This window comes from Syngnathus acus, chromosome 3, assembly GCF_901709675.1.
Source record: "Syngnathus acus chromosome 3, fSynAcu1.2, whole genome shotgun sequence".
Taxonomy (NCBI): domain Eukaryota; kingdom Metazoa; phylum Chordata; class Actinopteri; order Syngnathiformes; family Syngnathidae; genus Syngnathus; species Syngnathus acus.
Genome location: NC_051089.1, coordinates 4,574,540 through 4,597,191, shown reverse-complemented (window position 1 = coordinate 4,597,191; position 22,652 = coordinate 4,574,540). Strand labels below are relative to the sequence as shown.

Genomic DNA, 22,652 nt, shown 5'->3' with positions numbered 1-22,652 from the left:
TTATTACTTTTGTGGGCCTAATCACGCTGCTCCGCTTCAAATGCAGGCGAGCAGGAGTCGGCAGATGATGATAATTTGTTTTCATGTCGTTTCGGTGATGCCAGGCCTCGGAGGAAATGACATATGGTGGAGACGCGTAACTCATCGTCGCTTTTTCCAAAAAGCAGAGGAGAGAAAAGGAAATTAATTCCACCGGCTGGTTGCACTGCTAAACAACAATAAAAAAACACGGAATAAGGTGTGAAAAATAAAAAAGATTGTGTCATGTGGCCAACACAACATCCAATAAGCAAGCACAGAGTGGAAGCTTGCTTATCTGATGTGTGCTGCGTGGGAGACGGCGTGGGATGTTTTATGTGTCACTTGAATGGGATTTGATTGGGTGGGCGTATCTGCATGTGTAGCACTGCTTGCTTCTGCGTACTGGTACAGGGAAACGATATCAAACGAGAACACGTTTTGCATGTAGGCCAACATCAATGTGTCCGTAATTACAAAGCGCATTTCTTGGCGACACTTCCGGATTGTTGACCATCTCCCGAGCAAGGAGGTTGGAGAGCGTTCAAATGGGGATTATCTGCCTGGAGCACAGCAGCACACTGTACCACATTGATTACGCTCGCAGACGGTCGCAAACATGCCAACACACTCTGCGCTCACTTTCATTGGCTTCTCTGGCTTGTACAATATACTCAGAAAGGCAACAAAACTATGAGAGTGTGTTAATATTGCGCATGAATTCTGCTATTAGATTAAACAAAAAGATATAAAGACTCAAATCTTGATTGATTTGATTAGTTTTTGGTTTGATTACATTTATATTTGCAAAATAGGGCTGTCACTGTCATTATTATTATTGTTATTATTATTATTATTATAGGCATTAAAAACAGTCAAACTGTTTGAAGAAACGCCCTGTTAACATAATGCTAATTAGCATTTTTGTTGTGGCGCTTCAACCCTTTAAGGCACAGGTGTCAAACTCAAGGCCCGGGGGCCAGATACGGACCGCCACATCATTTTATGTGGCCCGCAAAGACAAATTGTACAGCGAATTCGTGTGTCATTACTAGAATTGCAAATTGTCTTCACTTTTAATATGTTTTTTTTAATATTTGACCAGTTTTTACTCATCTGATTTGAAAACGAGTTATTTGTCAGTTTGTTTTGTAGCTTTTACTGTATATAATATGAGGTGCTCATACATTTATTTGGGTTGACAGTCCTAATGGCCATCCGAAAGAAGCTATGACTACAATGCGGCCCGCCAAAAAATTGAGTTTGACACCCCTGCTTTAAGGCATGCTCATTGTTAAAATGTAAAATAAACTAACTTGAGCGATTCAAGTCACGCAACACCTCACTCATTTTTTTGCATTTTCTTTACATATATGTTATGTTAACAACCAAAAACATGAAAACGGTCTTGCAGTTATTGATTAAAGCGTAATGCAAAGGTGTTTGGGGGCTACAGAAGACGTTTTGATGGCCTAAAAAGTTTCTGAAGGGCTGAAATAAAGGTTTTGTGACTTTTATTTAGATTTGTTAGTCAAAGGAGAGCTGCGTCAACTCTGACACCGTGTTGAAAAAGGTGCTATACATGTCAAAATAAGTGTGTTTTGACTTTGTTGAGCGTGGATGACAGGTAGAGTGGGTGCATCAACTCCATCAAGAATGTTGACACGGCTTGAAAAATTTGTAAAAAGCTCCACCAAAATCTTTCAGTCACACAGATACACAGGTCTCCCATATACTGTACAGTTGGATGGATTTCCAACAAAAGATTTGTTGTTTTGTATGTAGACACTTTTGACATTTTGCAAACCAAACACAAACACAAAGCTTTGCTCATGTGTCACACTCAAGGCCGACGCCATTGATTTCCATGTTTATTCGCACCTCTTTTGCCCCCTGACAGAGCCAAATGTGACAACCTCACTGAAAGAGCCCTGTTTGAAAAACACCGCATAGTAGTAAATAGCAAGGTTGTAAATCCAGTTTATTTGACAAGAAGGAGCACTGAGTGAAGATGTCGTCCGCTATGTTAACTTCTCTCGCCAGCTGCCGACTGGTTGTGTTAAAAATGAATATAAAGTACATTTTGTGTTTTATCACCTTCATCTCACATCAAATGTTGGATTACACTGCTGTTGAAAAGCGCTGACCTATTTATTAAAACACGCAGGAACCAAAATTCTGTTACTCCTCAGAGGAGCAACCTATTTCTTACCACAATGTATTATTAATGTTTGCAGACCTTTGTAGTTTAACCACTTGTATATGACTAGAAATATTGGCATGTGCGTAGAGATAAGTTGTTAACATTAGCTGAAATGTAACCTAATTGTCAATGACTGACAATTAAAAAAAAAAAAAAAAGCAACAAAACTTGCAGCTAGATCTACACAAAGTTAACACTAAAAATGCAAATTGCGCAATATATATACGCGACATGACCTAAAAACTAGTTTCAACACATTCATGTCAGAAGTACAGTAATTACAGTAGGAGATAGCAGTGAATGTCACCTTGTGGAAGAAATGGGGCAACATTTTTGGTTCATGGAGACGTCTCGTGAATTGTGGGGAATTTGGGACTTAATTAAACAGTCATTTTTTGCATTGACATTCTGCCTGTTTTGTGGAGAAAGTGCGTTAATTGTCATGTCACCAATGGGAAGTGGCCGTTACACATTTTTCACCAATCAAAATGCATTCACACATAATCAAATCTCACAATTTATTTTATCTCTGCTGTATGTCTGCAATATTCTAAGACGTGAAATCCCAAGATTGATTATAAAGGGGGGAAAAAACATGAGCATCAAAGTAAACCTGCGTTTCATACTTCCAGAGAACTACCCATATAGTGACAAATCATGATTTTTTTTTTCTTTTTTCTTTCCACGTTAATCATCAATATGTCTTACCAGCCTTTTACCATGGGCGTGTCTTGGTCTCCTGCGCACACTTTACCTTGTTTTCCTCTGGTTGTGTGCGTGCAGTCAGTCTTTACCGATCACGCATCCCTTCCACTCACCGCGTGTCCTATAATAATCTACTTTCCTCCGCTAAATTGCATCAACTCGCGTGGAAATGTGTCGGAAGGACTAACTTTTAACTTTTAATGGGTGCACGTGAGAAGGAGCTGGAGAAGAAGTAGTAGGAAGGAGGTGGACCCGCGCTCACTTGAGCCTCGCTCGCTCACTCGCCCGCCCGTTCGCTCACTCGCTCCCTGCCGGTCTTTTGTATCCAGCAGCTGCGCGTACATGCTCGGCCACTGGCGCTCCATGAGGGGCACCTTCTCACAGCTTTCCTGCAAGGATTCCTTGCGCGCAGAAGAGGGATAATCCAACTTCTACTTTGACTACTTTTACTGCAACTACTACTACCACCACCTCCACCACCAGGCTCCCCCGGTGCGCTTTGGATTGTAAAGCTGAGCACAGCACCCAGTACCCCGGTGCGCCACAGCCGCGCGACCCCCTCTCATCTTTTTGCCATGGATGTACGTTTTTACCCCAATGCCGGTGGAAATTCTATTCCTGGAGAACCAGCGAACCTGGATTTCTCCCACTGTTTGGGATACTACAACTTCAACAAGGTGAGGAGGGCTTATTTGGTGATGATAACCCTAACATCAGCGTGCACCTCTTGCAAACTGACTTCCAACATGTACAGTATTTTTTTTCTGATCTTTATCTAACCCTATTGGATTGAAATCTACTCGGTTGATTCACTTATAAGCAAACTTTTTAACAGACTTTGGTGCAGCGTGTTAAAATCTGCCAAGATCAAACTTAATGAATGACATCACGAATTAGGAACAAGCGCACAGGAGGCAATGACTTCTTATTGCTGGAAAAAAATGGACCGTTAAGCCATAAACAAAAAAAAATCTTCACTTGCAAATATTTTTAGGATCTAAAGGCATAGTTTGGACAACCTCAAATAATGCAAGATAAAATCCGATCAGTACTGTAGTAGTTGCTGCAGTAAATAGTAGTATTATAGTTTTTCCACAAAATGTCAAATTATTCTTCAGAAATAGTTTATGCATTTTCTACTCCAGAATGTTTTTCAAGATAAAATAGTAGTACTTTGAAATAATTCAATATCGGGATTATCTTTTCCTATTCGACTGCTTTGCACAAGTTATGGTATCCCTTAAAAAATCGTTAAAAAAAAAACATGAAACAATGGTGGAACACAAGGCTGTTGCACTTTTTTTCTCCTCCTACCTCGTAATTTTGACTTTTCTACTGTCTTATTATTGATTAGTGATTGACTGCAGGCAGTTTGGACTTGAGTACAAAATTGTGTTGTAAGAACGGAACTCAGTTGTAAAATAAGAAACTAAAACAGCATGTCAAATTGTATTAGTACTTAGGTGTGAAACTTTACTAAGCCACTACAGGTTTGGGCATTTTCAGTAAATGTCATGTTGCTTCTTGTTACGAGTGCATCAACAGCCAAGTCGTGCACTCCAATTTCAAAACAAACCAAATTCTTAACAATCACATAACTGATTCTCATACCCATCCAAAACATAGATTTTAACCACCATATCTCATCAGCTATGTTTCCAAATGCAAATTATAAGCGACCATGTGATGTTGTCCATTAACACGACCATTTCCAAGAATCACCTCACTGCCTGCTTGATAAGCATCTCCAGAGAGTTGTACTGTTCATTAGCCCCACAATGTTATGTAAGCCCCACATTTTTTTTTTCTCACAATATGTCAGCATTGTAGCGGTGGTGATACATCACCCCGATAAAAAACAAATAAAAATAATCCCACAACTGTTTTTGTTGTTGTCCAACCTATGCCCTCCTCTGCCCCCAAGTTATCAGATTTATTTGGCCTCTCCAGCTACATTAAAAAAAAAAAGTTGCCGGCTTTGTCGCACTGTTTCATCATCTCCATTGTGACCAACTTGTCATATGTGCCCGATTTCATCATGTCATCAGCCCCTAGAGAACGCTTCTTTGATTTGGCTTGATACCTTCGTTGACTTCTAAATTCCTCAGGTCAAGTGTAATCGTCCGTAACAGTTAATTGCCAACAACGTTAAAAGAGTTATGATGGGAAGGGAGATGATGCATGGTGCTCTCGTTTGCATGCATCATTCAAACTCGCCCTCTGTTTATTTCTCACTTTGCCAAGCACTTGGTGTTATGCATCGCTCAATTAAATCTATTTATGCATCCTGACAGGATCTTGAGTAAAAGAACAAAAACATACTCAACACAGAAGCAGTTTTGGAGACATGGGAGGTTCTTTTCTTTTTTTTTAATGGACAGAAAAAGCCAAACGAGTGACACAGAAGTTAATTAGGTGCTCAAGTTATAATTAATAGAGATGAGATGGAGGAGGATCAAGCTACGACTTCACACAGATGAATAGTGATTCTGTAAAATGCTTTCAATTGAATGAGGGAATTTCATCATCCAGTCTATAAACTAAGCATGTAAGAGGAGAACATGAAACTCTAAAAAAGGAGGACTGGGCCAAGATTCATAACCAGCATGTCAAAAGTGTGAGACGTCTCTTATAAAATAAAATAAAAAAGAAATATATATATTGATTGGTTTTTTACCTCAGAAGTTCCATTCTACTCAGACTTTTTCTGTTGCATTTACTGTCAGGTGTTGACATTATTACTTCACTGATTGGTTAAGTTGCTGACTCAGCCTTGTGACTCACGTTTTTTATTTTATTGCAATTTTGGATTACATGAAGCAACACAAGGTTACAGTCAGTAACAGAGCTGCTTCCAATGTTTGGAGAAGCTTTAAATGAGCACACTGGAGTTTTATTTCCACGCATCCAGTGTTTATTTGTTCGATTCCGTGTAATGCGCATGATGGGAGACAGCGAAGGTTATGCGGTTTACACATGTAAATCTTAGCACTGAACAGAAGACAAGGAGCTATTTGGGTTTGTCTGGCTTTTTGGTATTTGTAAAAGCAGAATGTGATCAACCTAAATGCTTTCATGAAAAAGGGACCCAGTGTATCCCTCAGATTTATGACCATCTGGTCTGCCTCCCTCCTGTTTTTTCTTCCTTAATAATGTTTCAGATACAGTATCCATTTAGTGTGGGATTTCATTGCCTCCAGGCACAGAGAGATTGAAATTACCAACAGATGTTCTTGCAAACTCTTCACCTGCTCTGGTGCTAATACTCAAACCAACAGGAATTCCACCAGTACTAAAACATATGGACAGACGTAAAACAACTTTTGTGTTTGAGAAAGAACAAACATTGGCATAATAGAATAGTTGTTGCACTTGTAACATTTGAGGATACATGATGATTAAATAAGAATGCATTTGCTAACATTAGCTTACCTTGTTGCTGTGCATTCGATCTGGATACTGCACTTTGCTGGAACAGTCTTTTGTGTTGCTGTCCTTAGTATCTGAATAAAATTGACATATCGTTGTAAAATTTGAGTGTATGTGGCTAGATATGACAACTAATTGCATGTACTGTGCTCCTTTTAGCTTACTAGCTAACATTTGAAATGCCGTTGCTAGAAATAACCAAATAATGTATGCTAACCTTAGCTTACCCTGTTCCTGCACAGCAGCTCTGGGCATTGGAAATGTGCACTCCAAATACTCCACAAGGTGCAGCAGCCCATTTTCTTGCTTCATTCAATCTCCTCTACAATAAAATTGCAGCTCCACAGTAATATTTAAGTACAGACAGTGATAAATGAGAACGAAAAAAACATAGCTTACCCTGTTGTAGGGCAGTATTACACTCCAGTCTCCACTTCACTGCAGCAGTCTGTTTTTTTTTTCTCCCCTTGAATAAAATCTGTCCTCCGATGCCAAGACGTCCAGCAGACCATTCTTCACCCCAATTGTTATTGTTGTTTATACCATGCCTCATTTTGAGTAATCTGCTCAATGCGGTATTCTACATATTACATTAATATGTTTGGTGGGCTCCTCTGGCTGCTAAATTAATCTATTTTATGTTCTTAGTAGCCGAGAACATTACATGTGCAAATTGCACTTTTACAATTATGCATTTTTTATTTTTTTTTAAGCAACTAATGAGCATCTCGAGTCACTCATGTTTAAGCTGTGGAAAAAAACAGTCAGTTGAAGGGTTGCAGCTGTAATTACCTGAGGCATTTACTGGGTCTGTAAAAAGAAACTGATCCTGACACTGAATAGTTGCAAAAGCTCTACCCCCCCCCTCCCCTTCCCTCCCTACTCTCATTGTGTCCTTTGTCCCGCCTTCTGCACAGTAAGCATGGAACGGGTTAAAGCTTCGCCTGGTGGAGCTTGTGCATCCCTCTAGTGTACACAGCTGGTGCCATTTCATCACACACATTCTAAACATATCCAAACACAACCTAAACTGTGTGCCCGGGAAGCGTGTGTTTATGTGTGTGTACATGAGTATGTGTGTATGGATACGTGTGTGTGTGTGACCTCACAAGCTGTTTTTTCAAGGCCCACGGTTGACAGATAGGACTCCAGGGTACGTGTAAAATGTGTAATTGTACAAGACGTGAATAGTTGATGCTGTTTTTTTTTTTTTTTTTGGGGTACAGCCTTTTAATTGTAGGCTGTCAGGAACTGTAGTTTGCCAGATTTATTAAACACCCAATTTTCCCACTGAGATGAGAGAGGGTTTATTTTTAGTGCCTCGTCATCGCCGCAGTACTCTGAAGCTGAGAATTATGATGACGACAGAGGCTTTGACACTGCTAACAGTCAAAGTGACCAATTTATTTTGTTAAATTAGTTTGTTTGTTGATTTGCAGGATCACCTATTTTGATACATTTGATATTTTTTCAGAAACATCGTAATCTTTGTACTCTTTCTAAAATATTGATTGAGTCGTAAAACACAACTCATGTTTTATAAGACAGATTTGACAGAGGCGCCCAAAAAAAAAAAACAGGCATTGGAATAGTCCAACACACAAACCGCTCTTTAATTCTGACATTGTAGCTTGTTAAAAAAACACGACTCTTGTTTACTCAGCGTTCAGGGCGGAGCACACATCTTTAAATCTGCTCTATCGCTTGTTAATCAAATTTATTTGTCATCGTGTTGTCAACGGGGATAGCTTTGTGTTCTTTCGCATTTTGACTTTGATTCGAGTAGTGGCATTGTTTTACTACAAATCAGCTGCCCACAAAAATGTGCGGGGTAGTGACTGACCCATTTGCAAATTGTTGTGGTCTTAAATTTGTCCGGCTGAGTCACAATGAAGTAATTGTCCATGTAAGTATTAAATTGGTATTGTCCATCATACAGGCATGGATGAACACATTCTGTCTCTCCTCAATTAGTTCACATAAATGTAGTTTAAACAATAAATGACCCTTGACAGTTTTTTTTAATTGGCTCTCGTGCTATTACTAAAAAATCTCCGCCAAACATTTGCAGAATTCTTTGAGCATTTATTCTGTTTGCAAAAAAACTACAACATAGTTGTCGACAATTAAAGCCGGCGACCCTTAAAACGCGGCGAAGCACCCCGAGTTTAAAACCACCAAGTACATAATAACATGGTTCTTGTTTTTTCTCTCTCTCTCATTTCAAACACTTCCCTAAATCCAAATTTTAAAGGCCCTAAATGATGTTTGCACATGTTGACTCAGTGCTATTAGCGCCCAAGCCTCCGTGTGAACCTGCAGCTGTGCATTCAGTCCGCAGCTCATATTATACCCCTTATCTCTCTGTTGTGTGCTTGTACAATGTAGATATGCGCTTGTTAAGTCGGCAGCCATGGACACCACACTTTCCTGTCACCACAATGCATTCAACATTAAATTGCTGGATATATAAAATTAGGATTAAAGACAGGCAAAATAAAATTCTAATTTATTAGCAACACCATTTTAGTCGGTGTATTACTTTCCCCAGATCATCAAATCACAAATAAAAAAATGTCGTAATTCCAAGTAGCCATAAAAGAAGCGCTACATTGCTCAGTTTTATTTATATGTTCTGTAAATGTTTAACGCTTGCTTTAAGATTTGATTTACGATGATTTCGTAATCAGATGTGGCCATCAAACAAGGTCAAAACAAGTGCAGGTGTATAGGACGTGAGATCCTGCTTCCAAAGGACCCTGTCCTGGTCTTATCACCACAAAGTCTCTGGTTTGGTATCGGGCTCGCTGCATCTTAATTGTGAACAATACTCACTACCCAGTGACTTCTATCCCAAGTATTCCTCAATCGAGTCAGTCAATCACGAGTTGTTGGCTGATTCAATAAGTGTTGTACGTGTCCCTTCAGTGGTTAGGACAAATCCATTTTTAAAGCTTTCCAGATGGGGCAGAACTTGGATGTTTCATAGCTCTAATATCCAATCCTCCTAATGGGCTCATGGGTCATGTTAAAACAGTTGTCTTTTAACTTGACATGCTTGATTTAAGATCTCCCCCCCATTCCGCCCATGATAAATTCACTCCCCACATAATTCTCTCAGTTAGATTGCTCACATTCTTTTTAAATGTTTGTGCTGGTTATCTTCAATTCAGATGGTAATCAAGATAGATGTGTAACATCATAAATATGGAATAGAATCGTTCCCTGTCAAAACTAGTTTGGAAAATAAATAGAAGCTATCTTTCCAGCAACAGGGTTAGAATTTCTTCCTTCTGGGCTGCTGGTGTGTTTTGCGTATGATTTATCTGCACAATACAATTAACCGCCAGTCCGCTCCCCTCATATGACACATTCCCATAATGCATTGCGTTACTAGGCTGCACTCAAAAGGACCGACAAAAGCAGCAGGTGTGCAAATATCTCACGGAGCCATTGGGCAAAAAGCTTCAATATTAGCTTTAAATAAAAATTGACTAATGGGTGCAGGGCAGAACACCGAGCTTTTTATTACAGCGATGAAACGATAGTGTGGCTTTTATTATGTTAATCGTGCAAGTGTAACCAGAAACAAAGACAGAAAGAACTACAGTAGAACTAACTACTGAGAAGACATTGTTGGGTAGGACAAATGTCCTGTAGGTTCTTTCTTGATCCCGATGCAAGTGGATTATTGTAGTGAAAAATCCAAATAAATTATCGTACCAGTCAGAAGCGTCGCTTTCATTCAATTCGGCTAACAATCTCCTATTACACTGTCTGTCGATGGATTATCATATCTTTGAGAGGTGTTTGGTCTACTGGTATGATTACCAAAGGAAAGTGCAGCACGGCGGGCGGCCCAGTCCCTGAAACATCAACTAACATTTCGCTGAAAAGGGGCTCTATGAAATTCTTGATTCAACTTCTGATATTTTGGAGTGTTCACAGCATGTCCTGGTTGTTTTCTTTGGCTGCTCGAGTCGTCCATGAGGTGGAGTAGCAGATGAAGGCTTCGACATTGGCGGTGTATACCCTTGATGGCATGACTGTTTTTTGTTTTTTTTTAGGGGGCTAACTGTCTTAATACCTGCACAGCCTGTAAAATTGTGCATTTGATGTTTTTTTTCCTGGCTGATAAACAAGGAGCGGGGCGGCTCGATCGCCCTGTTTGGAAAGCATTACTGGCAGCTGATTACAACGTTAGGTCAAAGTTAGCCAAGGTTAACCGTCCATAATGAAACACTTTGAAAATAATGATACGCTGCATGGTTTTATGAAGGCCTGCTGCTGGCTGCTCCGCTCCACAGTGGTGACCTTCAGCAGCTCCAGCAGCTAATCGAAGCTAAGCGCTCCCTGTAGCACAGAGACTCCGTTTGCTTCTGGGAACTGACAGTCAGATGTGTTCTGTTCTGCTGTTGACCATCTTTTGTACGCTTCACCTTGAAGCTGGTCTTGATTCTTCCCAAACACAAAGTTGTTTGAACAAAAGAATGTAACTTGTCTCAGCTGATCATCCTGAGAAAAGAGCTGAGAAACTACCCGGCACGTCTGTTCGGGGATTAACAACAGAACTAAATTGGACGGAGGTAATCAGAAGCACATTGTGTTGCTAGAGTTATTCCAGGGAATGCAGCCTGTTAAAACAGTATTGAACACCTGGATTATATTACATTTGTTCCATATTCAGGACAGGCCTCCATCCACGATATGTTGTAACGAGAGACAGATACAACACTGTTGGCTTTGGCTACAGTGGTAAAACTAAACAGGCCTCTTGCAATAAATTGCGTTGTTAACTGTCATGGTACAGTATCGCTAAGTGTGGGAAAATAGCACTCGCAAAGAATAGTATCGTGACGATTCGGCGATGCATGAGAATACGTTGGTGATAAAAAATCGTAGAAGATAATTTGGTATGTCACAATGTGATCATTTAGATCTCCCAATTTAGTTTAATGTTAGGTAAACGATAAATGAAGACAAGTTTTATTGTATCGTAATATCAACTTATTATTTACCTGGTGTATAATCGTATCTTGATTTTACGATAACATTACGATTATATTGTATTGCAGTACATTCTATGAAATGCACCACCGATGGATGGATGGATGGATGGATGGATGGATGGATGGATGGATGGATGGATGGATGGATGGATATAATTATTTAGTTTCATGCTACAGTTACTGGAAACACTTTTTTGGTTACATTCAGCCTGACACTTGCATGTTCAATAGTTTTTCACACATTTTGATTTTTTTTTTTTCCAGAAGAACTGACGGGAACTAATTAACAAATTAGAAAGAAAACGTCTCGGGCTCTTTCATTTATCAGTGCAGCTCCCTCATAAGAGGCGAGCTTCAAGTAGAAACAACAAAGTAGTAAATCAAAGTGGTTTCCTTTGCCAAGTCGGAGCCCCTTGGGAGCTACCTTGGTGCTTAATTAAAATCCAGAAGGATCATGTTTTAAGTGTAGGTGAGCGAGCACGGAATTACAATGACAAATCACACCCCAGAGCACAAGTGCCTTATTTTATTCATTTCTTTCTTTGAAAAAAGCAGACACTTATTTCTTTTATGTTGCATGAATTCAATTTGATATGACAGGGAACCGTTTTTAGAGCATCTTTCTAGAGAACATGCCAAAAAATAGGATTGACATACTGTATTAATCTCTTCATTATCCAAATAGGATTAAAAGGAATTATTCAACATTATTAAGACCTCTCACTGCTTTGTTTATGGTATTATAGAATTGTTGTCTTAATGCTGTAATTCCATGTCAATATACTTTGATGTATAGTCAAATAATTATTGGAAAGGATTTAAAATTTTTGATTAGCGTTGAAGCTTAAAGGCTGTTTTGGAATAACAGCACAGTTTAGTACTGTATCCTCGGAATTAAATATTTTTACTTCCATTTTTCTCCCGTGAGGAAAAATAATTTAAAAAATCGTTGACCAAGACATCCTGCGAATTTTGTTCAACCATATATTTTCAGTTCTACTTTAGTTCAGAGAGCATTTTCCTTATCGTGCCTACATACCGCACTGGATGTCAGAGACCTTGGCAGCCATCCTGTGGGCTTTTCTTGTCCCTGATCTTTCATTTTGTATACATGACATCTCCAATGTGACACGAGCCTGTCTGGGGTTAGAACACAGGTACAGAAAAAAATGGTATACAATATTGATCCATTCCCACAAAGAAAAAGATTAACTTTCCCTATGATTCTGGGTGACTCTGCCCTTTGGCTGTTGGTAAATGAGTTGATGACAGCGGGGAAGCCTTTTCTAAGCCTTTCTGGCTGGGCGCCCCCTTGTTGAATTAACAGATTTCCTCATTGTTTTTACATCGATTAATCGGCTTAGTGCAGTTTGGCTCCCGAGGCTTCTTGACCATCAACCTAGCTGAAAGTGTCCACATTGCTTTAGGAAGGATTTACAAAATTCTGTCGGAGGTGTAAATAAAAAGTGAAGTCCATAAAGAATGAGCTGGCTGACCTCATCTGTGTGAGCAGAGAAACTCGCCTTCTGGTCCAACAAATCGGGTCAAGGCTCAAGTACAGAAAATGTCAATGAGTCCCTTTCTTTTAAAGCGACTTGCAGTGGAGAAACAAGGGGGATGGGTAAAGGAGAGGGCACTAACAGGGGGCGTAGATGGAGGAGGAAATCAATACTGCCGGGGGGGAGGGGGAATAGACGTCCAACAGAACATACAAGGTTGTTTCAATGCGCTCTAATAGCAGAAGAACCAGAGCAATTTCTATAATGATGGTGGTGTTTGTGGGCGTGCAGCAAATGGTCTTCATTCATAATCACTAATTTAATTGTGCTCATTGTGTCAGTTGTGCGTGACAAGCTCAAGTCCGCAGGATTAATTACATGCTTGATCCAATCAATGGAGAAATCAATGGAGGAATAGTGGTTTACCACAAGCTTGTTAGTCTTGTGGTGTGTTCTAGCGTTCCATTGTGTCATTTCCACTTCCACTTTTCAGTTTTATCTCTCAGGGTTACCGTCGTGACTCATTCGCTGCCAGCTCAGTACAAAGTGATGTTTGACGTCAATTCTCGTCAATGCCAGCCCAGTACAAAGTAATACTTGACGTCTATTCTCGTCAATGGCAGTGAAGGAGTTAATATATACCCTGTAGGCCTTATTATTGCGCTTCAAAATATTACCAAAGGTTGAAAAGGGTACAAATTCCAAGTTATAAAAGTGAAACTGTCGGAATACCAGCCTGAAAATTATCATTATTATGGAATTATAATGTGAAATTAAATGAAATCTGGAATTTGACGTAATACGGAGACTCGATTTAACATTGTTTGTCACTCAAACGTAGGTCAATGCTCATCAGATTAATACACTTCCACCCTCTGACTACAAATAAATCTTCGACTTAATGCTTACTTCAACCAATTTAGTCCCAGCGCTATAAATAACAATATAAAGGTCTCAAATAATCCCACTGTATCATCTAACTGACATTTCGCTGTTTTTCCATCATGCTGTAGGGTACGTTTTTCTTGCTCTTTCTGTCTTTAAAATGGCTCTCTCCTCCCAAATCACATTAGCTCGCAAGCTGCATGTGTAAACTCGCATGGCCATGTGAGAAACCTGAGATTTGGAGCAATAATGTGACTCTCACTAGGGAACTCTTGGACCCAAATCTCTGTATATTCCATATATCATAGCAGAGATGTAAGATTTTCTGATTTAATATAAAAATATTCCTTTTACAATCAGGTCATTTATTTAGTTTGAAGGTATTCAAAGGGAAACAATGAAACGACATTTGAGCGTTTATCAGATTTGACTAATGTCCCGAGTTGCTGTCAGTCTCACAGATGAATGCAAAATAGTCCACCAAGGAGAAAATGCTTGAAAAAGCTAATTGCCCCTAAAAGCCCACTCAGCCATTCTGCGACTGCTGCATGTTCACAGATGTCTTTTCCAGCTTTTTTTTTTTCTTTTTTATTCAACGAAACTCGGCAATAACATTAAGTGAGATGGAACTGTATGAAAACATTGAAACATTTTTAAACACAACAAAGTATATTTTGACTTTAGAAACAGTAGACAAAGGACATTTTCAGAAAAACACATTTGTGACCATCTTTGAATTACAACAGTAATTAGAAAACATTTGGAATGTTATCAAGTTGTTACTAACTGGAAACATGCGGCGATTACATTTTCCAACCAGTTGCAGGAAAAGTTGTGTCACACAATCTGCATTTTGTACATTCTCACAGCTTTCATTTTAATTTTACCCGGCTGTTGCCGTTTATTCCCTGCCAACTTGTTGATTGTCACTTTTTGGAAGACACATTTCTGGAGAGCGGCCCGAGAGTATTTGCAGTGCCGGACCTCTGTCGGGGAGTGCCAAGCAACACAGCCACAAATTGGAATGTGGCGCAGCTCTGGGAACGCTGCCAGGATTTAAATTAGACAATAACCTCTGCTCTCTCCATATTGCTTCTCTTTTCCAGCTGCAGGCCCGGGCAATTTGTTTAATACAGTCGAGCTCGGCGCTATATAATAGACTGATATACGAGTCGTCGCTCAGCAGTTTGTGTGTTTCAGATTTATAGAGATTGAACAACTGGTCGTGCTTATATGTTTGCTGCAGGTTTATGCTATGAATACCAGTGAGGACAAAAGCGGCACTGGGGATTTGTCTCACTAAAGGAAAAAGAAACAGATGAGAATGGAATGCTTTTATTGATATTCTGTGCCCCCCCTCCCTTAATGATACTCCGACGCATTCAAAACAAACACAGCAACCCACGTCATAGAAAAACTAGTTGAACTTTGACTTCCAAATGAGCATGTACTAAAAATAGGTTGACGAAATTTTGCTTCCATACTACTTCCCGCGTTGCAGGCTTTGAAAAAAGTGACTTATTTCACGTTCCATACGGTTGTTGTAAAAGGTATATTTGCCAATAATAGCACTGCAGGGCGAGACCCATGTTTGAGTGTGTTGCTTCAGTAATTGGACGTTTTTCTGATTCCGTAACTTGCTGCTCAGTCAAGCAGTAGAAATAAAACCAGTCACCATTAGTACCACTACAAAATATGATTATACAATTATACACGGATATTTGCTAGCCACAGCGCTACGATGCTACATGGCTAAAGCTGTCTTTTTTATACTGACACAAGACAACAATGATATCAAGGCCGTGTCGTGAAAATTGTGACATCCCGACTAATTAGTTGTCCCGTGTTTGGTCGTGAGCTCCACTCAAACGCAGCAAAATGAGCTTAGTCCCAAATACATTGAGAGCATCTTGGAGTTTGTTCAAAGCCTCTAGGAACAAACAGTGTGAAGACGACGTGGGGGCTCAAGCTGAGACAACAAGAGCCCACCATCAGGCCTCTCATGACACCGCCACTCCAGCTTCAGTCTTCATGCGCTAGCACCAGCCATTGTGACAAGACTACACCATATTTCTGAGGCCCTCTTCATCTCCTAAGCTTCTTTTGTGGCCGTCAGCCAATGGCCGCTCACCCCGCAAGATCAAAGATGGCGCCCCATTTAGCTGGTTGCTTTCTTGTAGGACGACGGTCTCATCTCAAGGACGGGAAGCAACACGGAACAAAAGCGAGGTTGGATGTTGACCTGCACTACCGCGGTGTTGACATACTGGGCTTAAGCAAAAAACAAATGATGCGAGTTAATTAGTCAGCCATGCCAGTGGAACCTTGTTAGGTCAAGCCATTGGGAATTTAACTTGCCTTTAAAGTTCCCCAAAACCTTGGCGTTTGTCGACTGAATATAAATTCATCCTTAAGGAATAAAACAATACCATGCCTTCAACTGTTAGTTGATCTTAAAGAAGAATAAAGGCACGGGAATCTCCATCTTGACTTTGATGTGTCGAAGGAGTGGATTTCATTGACACCTAGACTCCAAGTAGATTTACAGCGGGAGTTTAAACTGCGCCTCTAGGCTGCGTTGACGCTCGCTCGCCGAGATAATCAGTGAGGCCAGAACTGAACTGAACCGTTCCGACTCCAAGCCCAACCACTGAGATGACATTCAGCGATACTCGAAACAAACTTCCCCTCGGCGCTGCCCTTTCTTGAGGACTGTCCGTCCTAATAGTGGAAGACAGTGCTGGGCCGGGGGAGGAATGATTTTAGCTTTAAACTGAATTAACTATTGATTCAGCAGCAGCCCACTGTGTGGACATGCTGTTCTGTAGTCTTGCTTTTCCAAAACGTAGCCCTCCGCACATATGACGGGATACATCCATATATGTCAGCTCAGCATCGTATTTGCTAGCCTGCTGGGCGTGAACGAGCCCTGTGAGGGTTACAGTAGCAGCTGCCCACTGTTTATGCTGAATGAGTTTATAGATGAGCACAGATTTTGGAGATCTGGTGGTGTATCCCGCCAGGATACTTTTTTTTAAATGGCTTGCTGTTTTATTTGGAAAATGTTCTGAAATCCACGGTTCCATCAAGCGGGTTGTATCAGTTAAATCCGGCAGTTTGTTGGCGGGATTGAGATCGCTACATTGGCGATGTAAATAACGGGATATCACATTAGCATCTTCCAAATAATAGTTCTCCCTTCTTTCTCTTATTAGATTATGAGTGAACCCCATTTATTGGTGGTTGGCTATTCACAAATTCACCTAATCATTAATAGATTTTTTTGCATGTTTGGGAGTTTGAGAATTTGCGTCTCGCAGTTGGCATTTTTTGTATTTAACTTTAAATTAGTTTGCAAATCATGAAGCTGTTTGTCTCTTTTGTAATGTTGCACGAAATGTGAAATGCTCCACCCTTAGTATTAAACTTTTTAAAAAAGTGAGCACAGTAAATTTGGAAAAGGCTAGTATAAACTTGCACAACAGTAATATATACTCCTAGTTTGTTCTTACTTTGGCTCGTTAAAAAAATAAAAGTAGCGTTTCAGAGTTTTTCTAAATGCGAGTCAGTGACATTGTTGGCCGAGCTCTAAAGGAAATTGAAAGAAATAACGGAGTGTGTGTGTTGTACTGCAGAACATATTAGCATAAGTGTCATGTTCCGGAGGTCTTGGCTTGACTGTAAAATCGCTTGTCAGCAGTTTATGTAATGATGGAAATAAGGGGGTTGAATTAGTTTAGTCCTTTTCGATTAGCTAAACTGTTATGACTGCTTGATTGTACCCTTGGAAAACTGCTAAAGCTAATGAAAAAACTGGTAAGAAGCCCTGCCATGTGTTCACAGACCTCCATTGTCGACAAGGCAATATTTAATATTCAGATGATGCCAACGCATGCAGACATTGATGGTCCTCAGCTACGGAGTTTAGCGTTCAACGCTCATGTTTGCTGATGTGTGGTTACTCCATCAGATTGAGGGTGAGGTGGGGGTCATATGGATGCAATATTGTGTTCACCCTCAAGGTCGAAATAATTTTGTGCAGGATAATAGCTGCAAAATGCCTTATTTCCCAGCGGACATTGGTTCTTTCACACAAATATCCCTGCACTGGGATTTAAAGAATAGGTGCGAAAACATCTCTCAATTGAGACAGACAAAAGAAAATATACTTGTATTCATGCTGGGTTTAAATAGACAGTGGTGTCCATTCAAATTGAGCTCAGCATCTGTCTGTAGCCCTTAATATCTCCTCTCTTATTGAAGAAGAGGAATATAAACACTGTGTGGCTTTCTCTTTATGCCGCTACATTTCATCAAGCGCATGTGCCATAAGCCACCGTTTTTCCATTAAAACTGTAATGCATTTTTATTGAATGCACAAATCGTTGTTGCCTCTTGACATTTCAGCTGAATGCGTTTTAGGAGTGGCAATGTGAAATAAATTGACTTTCCTCTGCGTTTCACTCACAGGAACTACAAAGAACAAGGTAGTTGTTGAACAAGAAATAGAAGCTAGGCTAACTCGAATCTTCTATGTTTTTGGAAGATCTTCTTCTTGTCATTTTTTATTGTGGAAGACGACCCAGACAAGTTATTTAAGCTCTCAACACTACCAGTTGGCCCTCTGTTTGGGTCTGGCAATTGCACAAGCCTCAGGTTGTTTCCTGTTTGGCTATCATTCTGTTTCCTGTCACAATCGCAGTCAGTTACTCGGCCCATTCACACACACACACACATATATATTTATTTTATTTATATATATATATATATATATATATATATATATATATTATTATTATTATATATATTTTTTTATTCAGCCCATATAATATATACGTATACACATATATATATAAATATACGTGTATACATATATATAAAAAAAAACAGCACTTGAGCTTCATAATGCGTTCCATTCTACATACATAGAGACGCACATTCATCCGTCTCATCATTTTTAATTACAGAGCCTACATTGTCTGCGCTGACCCATTTTACCGTCAGCTGCGCAGCCCCTCCAATCACACTTAATTTCATCTGGCATTGGACTCCAAGAACAGTAAGGACCTCCTCCTCTTTGGAAAAAAAAAAGAATCGGGAATGACACGCCCGATCTCCACCGAGGCCTTTGGGCCCCCCTCGGCTCGAAGACACGAAACAGCTTTTAGCGGCAAAGATTGATACAGGTGGCAGGGGATGTTTTCTCAAGATGTTCATTGAGGAGATTAGTAAACACACTTAAAGAGCCCCTTTAAAAACCAATAAAAACACAGAGCTCCACGGGGATGTCACACAGCTAATTATCACTTTGACGATCCCGATCAATGTCCGCGCTTTCGCTGCGCAACTCAACCGTCTGTTGACGTTTGTGTTTAGGACACGTGGCTTACTGATGTATAAACTCTTGCGTGCTCATGAAGTTGTCATCCTCATTAGCTGCTCATGTGTGATGTTTGGGATGTCACCTCAGAATGTGCATGGAGTTTGCATCTACAGTTCTCGGAGGAGAGTCATTTTGCTCTCTACAGACTGTTTGAAAAGATCTTATGATCTCAGAACATGGAAAATTGTAAGGACAAATTGGTCCCTCCATTCCTTGTCAATGTTGCATAAATATGCTCCTCAAATGTGTATCGTTGACATCTCTGAGACTCTGTGGAAGTAACAGAGCAACACTTTCCATCTTTTGGGTTAATTACCAATTTGCTAAGCGAGGTCTCATCTTACGTGCGACACTCCTGGTTGAACACAGGTTCAGCAGGACATCGTTAGGTGTGATGGCACCAGAGGCTACGAACCACCTGCTCTGACAACCTCTTCTCGTTGATGCGGAACACTGTTAACATGGCTCCCCCACGCCACCCTCCGCTCACTCTCTCTCTCTCCCTCCAGGGCGCAGACTAATTAATGGATACCATTCCTAGTTGATTAGCCCAAGTCCTTTCGGTAATTACATTCGCATACTAACCACTCGGAAGAAAAGGAGATGGTGGAGAAATAAAATGGACACAAAAGGCTGGGAAATATATGAATGCACTTCATGCATTGGCTCTGATCTTAATTTGTTTCACTATTGTTTGGCCCTGGCAAAGATAAGATGTTTTATTTCTTCTTTTTCTCATCAACTGGAGTTCCTGGTGACTTTTTTCCACACACACACAAAAAGAATGATAAAACGTAAGAAGTTTAACGAAGACCCCGCGATTCTTACTATACCATCCCCCAAGCCAAACCGAGTCTTGCGTGGGTCGAGCCCACTCCACACAGAGCTTCATTGTGCTGCCTGACCCAGCTGCTAGCCCATAATTCTTCATTCTACGTCCTATTGTTCCGACCTTTCACCACGCTTGTGTCCCTAAAGAAAGGAAGTGGCTGCCACTTTTCCAGCAGGAGATGCACGGGTCAGGAAGGGGGTTTCAGAGGTTGTGAAAACATTTCTTTGCAAAGTGTCCATTTTAGTAGCTGAAACTTGCATGTGGCATTTACAGCCTTCATGACTTTAATACAGGAAGTCCTATGGTTGTCCATTACAAATAATGAGATCTTTACCAACTAATATTAGGTTTGTTAATTGGTTAGCGATAAAAACTATTCTGACTTTCCGCCAACTATTGAAGGGAGTGCATGGCTTGTGGGAGACTGCCAAAACTCACATTAACTCGCTCTGATTACCCCGTGTCAACCCCCCCCCCCCCCCCCCCAAAACCTCTTGTGGTATCACTACTCGCCCACAGGTTGTGTGAAGTTAATAAGCCGCTAGTGCATCTTGATACTTGTCTTTGTCATGCAAACACACTTAATTGTCTTCCCCGAAGCCGCTGAATAGACAGAGAAGCGTCTCATTACTTTCCACTTTGAATCAACCAGGGCCTCTCCGAGCGACACGCTCATCGGGGGCCAAAGTAGCGGCGCGGCCTCGTGCAAGCGGTAAAAATAACTTTAAAAAAAAATTAAGTTTTAAGGCCGCTGTGTAAACGTTGGCCAGTGAGTGATAGCTGTCCACAATGAACAGAGCAGCAAGTTGATGGTGTTTTTGTCGTTTCTTTTTCCCCTTTCAGTTCCAGAACAACAACAACTACATGAATATGTCAGAAGCGAACGGCGCCCTGCTGACTGCTAGTGATGTGAGTATACATGACTTTGAGCAATAACTCGAATACATTGTTAGACCATTTCATTTTGAGGAGATAGTATCGTATATCTGTGTATAGTCTCGAGACAATGCAGGAATAGTGTACTCGGGCCCATTTTAAGAACAAGGGCAATGAGAAGAGTTGTGAGGACTGTATAGGATTCAAGTTGATGAGCCACACTATAAAATGACAGAAAACAGAAATGGAGGCAAGAATCAGAAAATAAGTATTTGTGAGCTTAATTGTGGTTTCTTGTCTCGGAAGACCACCACAGAATGATTATTTGCCTTGTTAGAGCTACCAAAAGCTCATTACAGGATACCCAAAGAGCCCTTGTGATACTGCATGAAGAGGTCTGGGGCAGCAGGAAAGTGTTTTGGAATAGTCCAGAACATGTATGAGTGCAGTAGGACAGCAGTTAGGTGTGATAGGTGGAGGTGGGACGGCATCAGGGATTAAATCTGAGCCCCTTCCTTTTTGCAATAGGGATACAATCTTAGTTGTTTCAAATTCAGTCCAATTCATTGATATTCAAAATGAAGTTCGCTCAGAGGAACAAAAATAAAGTTAAATATTTAGTCATCTTCAGATTTTCCCCCTTTTTTTCCTTGGGCTTATTGTGGTGGTCTTTAAAAAATGCACTATGCGCAAAAGTAAAAGCATAACCGACCTTTGGAGTTCATCCTCCAGATGCTCAATGAGCCAAACTCTCAAGAGATTTGATGGTACTTCAATCTCTATTTTTCTCTGTGACTTTCAGATTTGTCCTGATCATATTTTGACTTTATTTGGAAACTAATATCCTTTTGGTTGCATGCTGAAGTGTCTATAAAACTGAAAAAAAACGTGTTGTTTAAACAAGAAGGGGGAACATAGCTTCCCTTCCTTGGTAATCCTTCAGCATAATTTCCATTCAGTTCATTCTTTTCATTGGCCCCATTCCATGAATAATAGAGCTCTTTTTCATTTCTTTGTGTCACATAATTCACCACTTCTAAGCATCAATTCCAATAAGCCCAATACACCATGAAGCCCTCTCTACTTTTCATATGGATGAATTCCTCTTACTCCATTCTGCTCTGTTATTTTTATGACCTGAAACGTTTCAGCCCAGAGAGAGACCCAGAGACAACACAGGTAGCTTAGTGCTGACATCTTGCGTTGTCTGCTGCTGACGTCCAAGAAGGGGACGTTGATGCGATGTGACTGCACTCGGTTAGAGATGCTCTGATATACTGGAAATAATGACAATGCCTGCTTTGCTTCTCAAAGACAAAGTTAAAAGAAGTTCTGCAGTTCTCCCTGCTGATAGAAACAGAAATTCAGCTTCTAGCTCCCCCCCCCCCCCCCCCATATTTACGCTATATAGACCTCAAAGGCATATAATCGAAAAAATTGACAGGTTTTATCTGTACCATAAGAGGAGAGTTACTAGCCGTGATCGCATAATCATCCACTTCGGGAAAAGGAGGTGGGAAGGGGGGAGTTTGGTAAATCGTGGATACTCCTTGAGTTATAGAACGAAAGAAAAAAACAGCCAAACTCATTTGCACTTTATCAAAAGGAACAACTGTTTCCAGTGTTTGGGCACAGATGGTACTGCTTCTCGCTAAGGAGGACACAGAGAAAGAGATAGAGGATAAGAAGCATGAAGGCTTCATTGTCGGGATTCTTCAAGCCACTCATCAATTCAATGTACATGTCAAAGTAGGAATTCATTTGAGATGTAGTATTTCCTCAAATATTGGACAAGGGTATTTATTTACACTAA

At 40.4% G+C, this 22,652-nt stretch overlaps 1 protein-coding gene across 2 annotated transcripts in view; it reads left to right on the top strand.

The window, feature by feature from the left end:
* The first annotated feature begins 2,987 nt into the window (after positions 1–2,987).
* Positions 2,988–22,652, top strand: part of tox3 (TOX high mobility group box family member 3) — a 32,603-nt gene continuing 12,938 nt past the window's right edge. The window contains exons 1-2 of one of the 2 annotated variants that reach the window (XM_037247839.1): positions 2,988–3,603; positions 20,807–20,872. In XM_037247839.1, coding sequence (XP_037103734.1) covers positions 3,502–3,603; positions 20,807–20,872 — 168 coding nt within the window. In that variant the 5' untranslated portion in view covers positions 2,988–3,501. The remainder of the gene's footprint in view (positions 3,604–20,806; positions 20,873–22,652) is intronic. The other variant, XM_037247838.1, reaches the window with a different exon arrangement.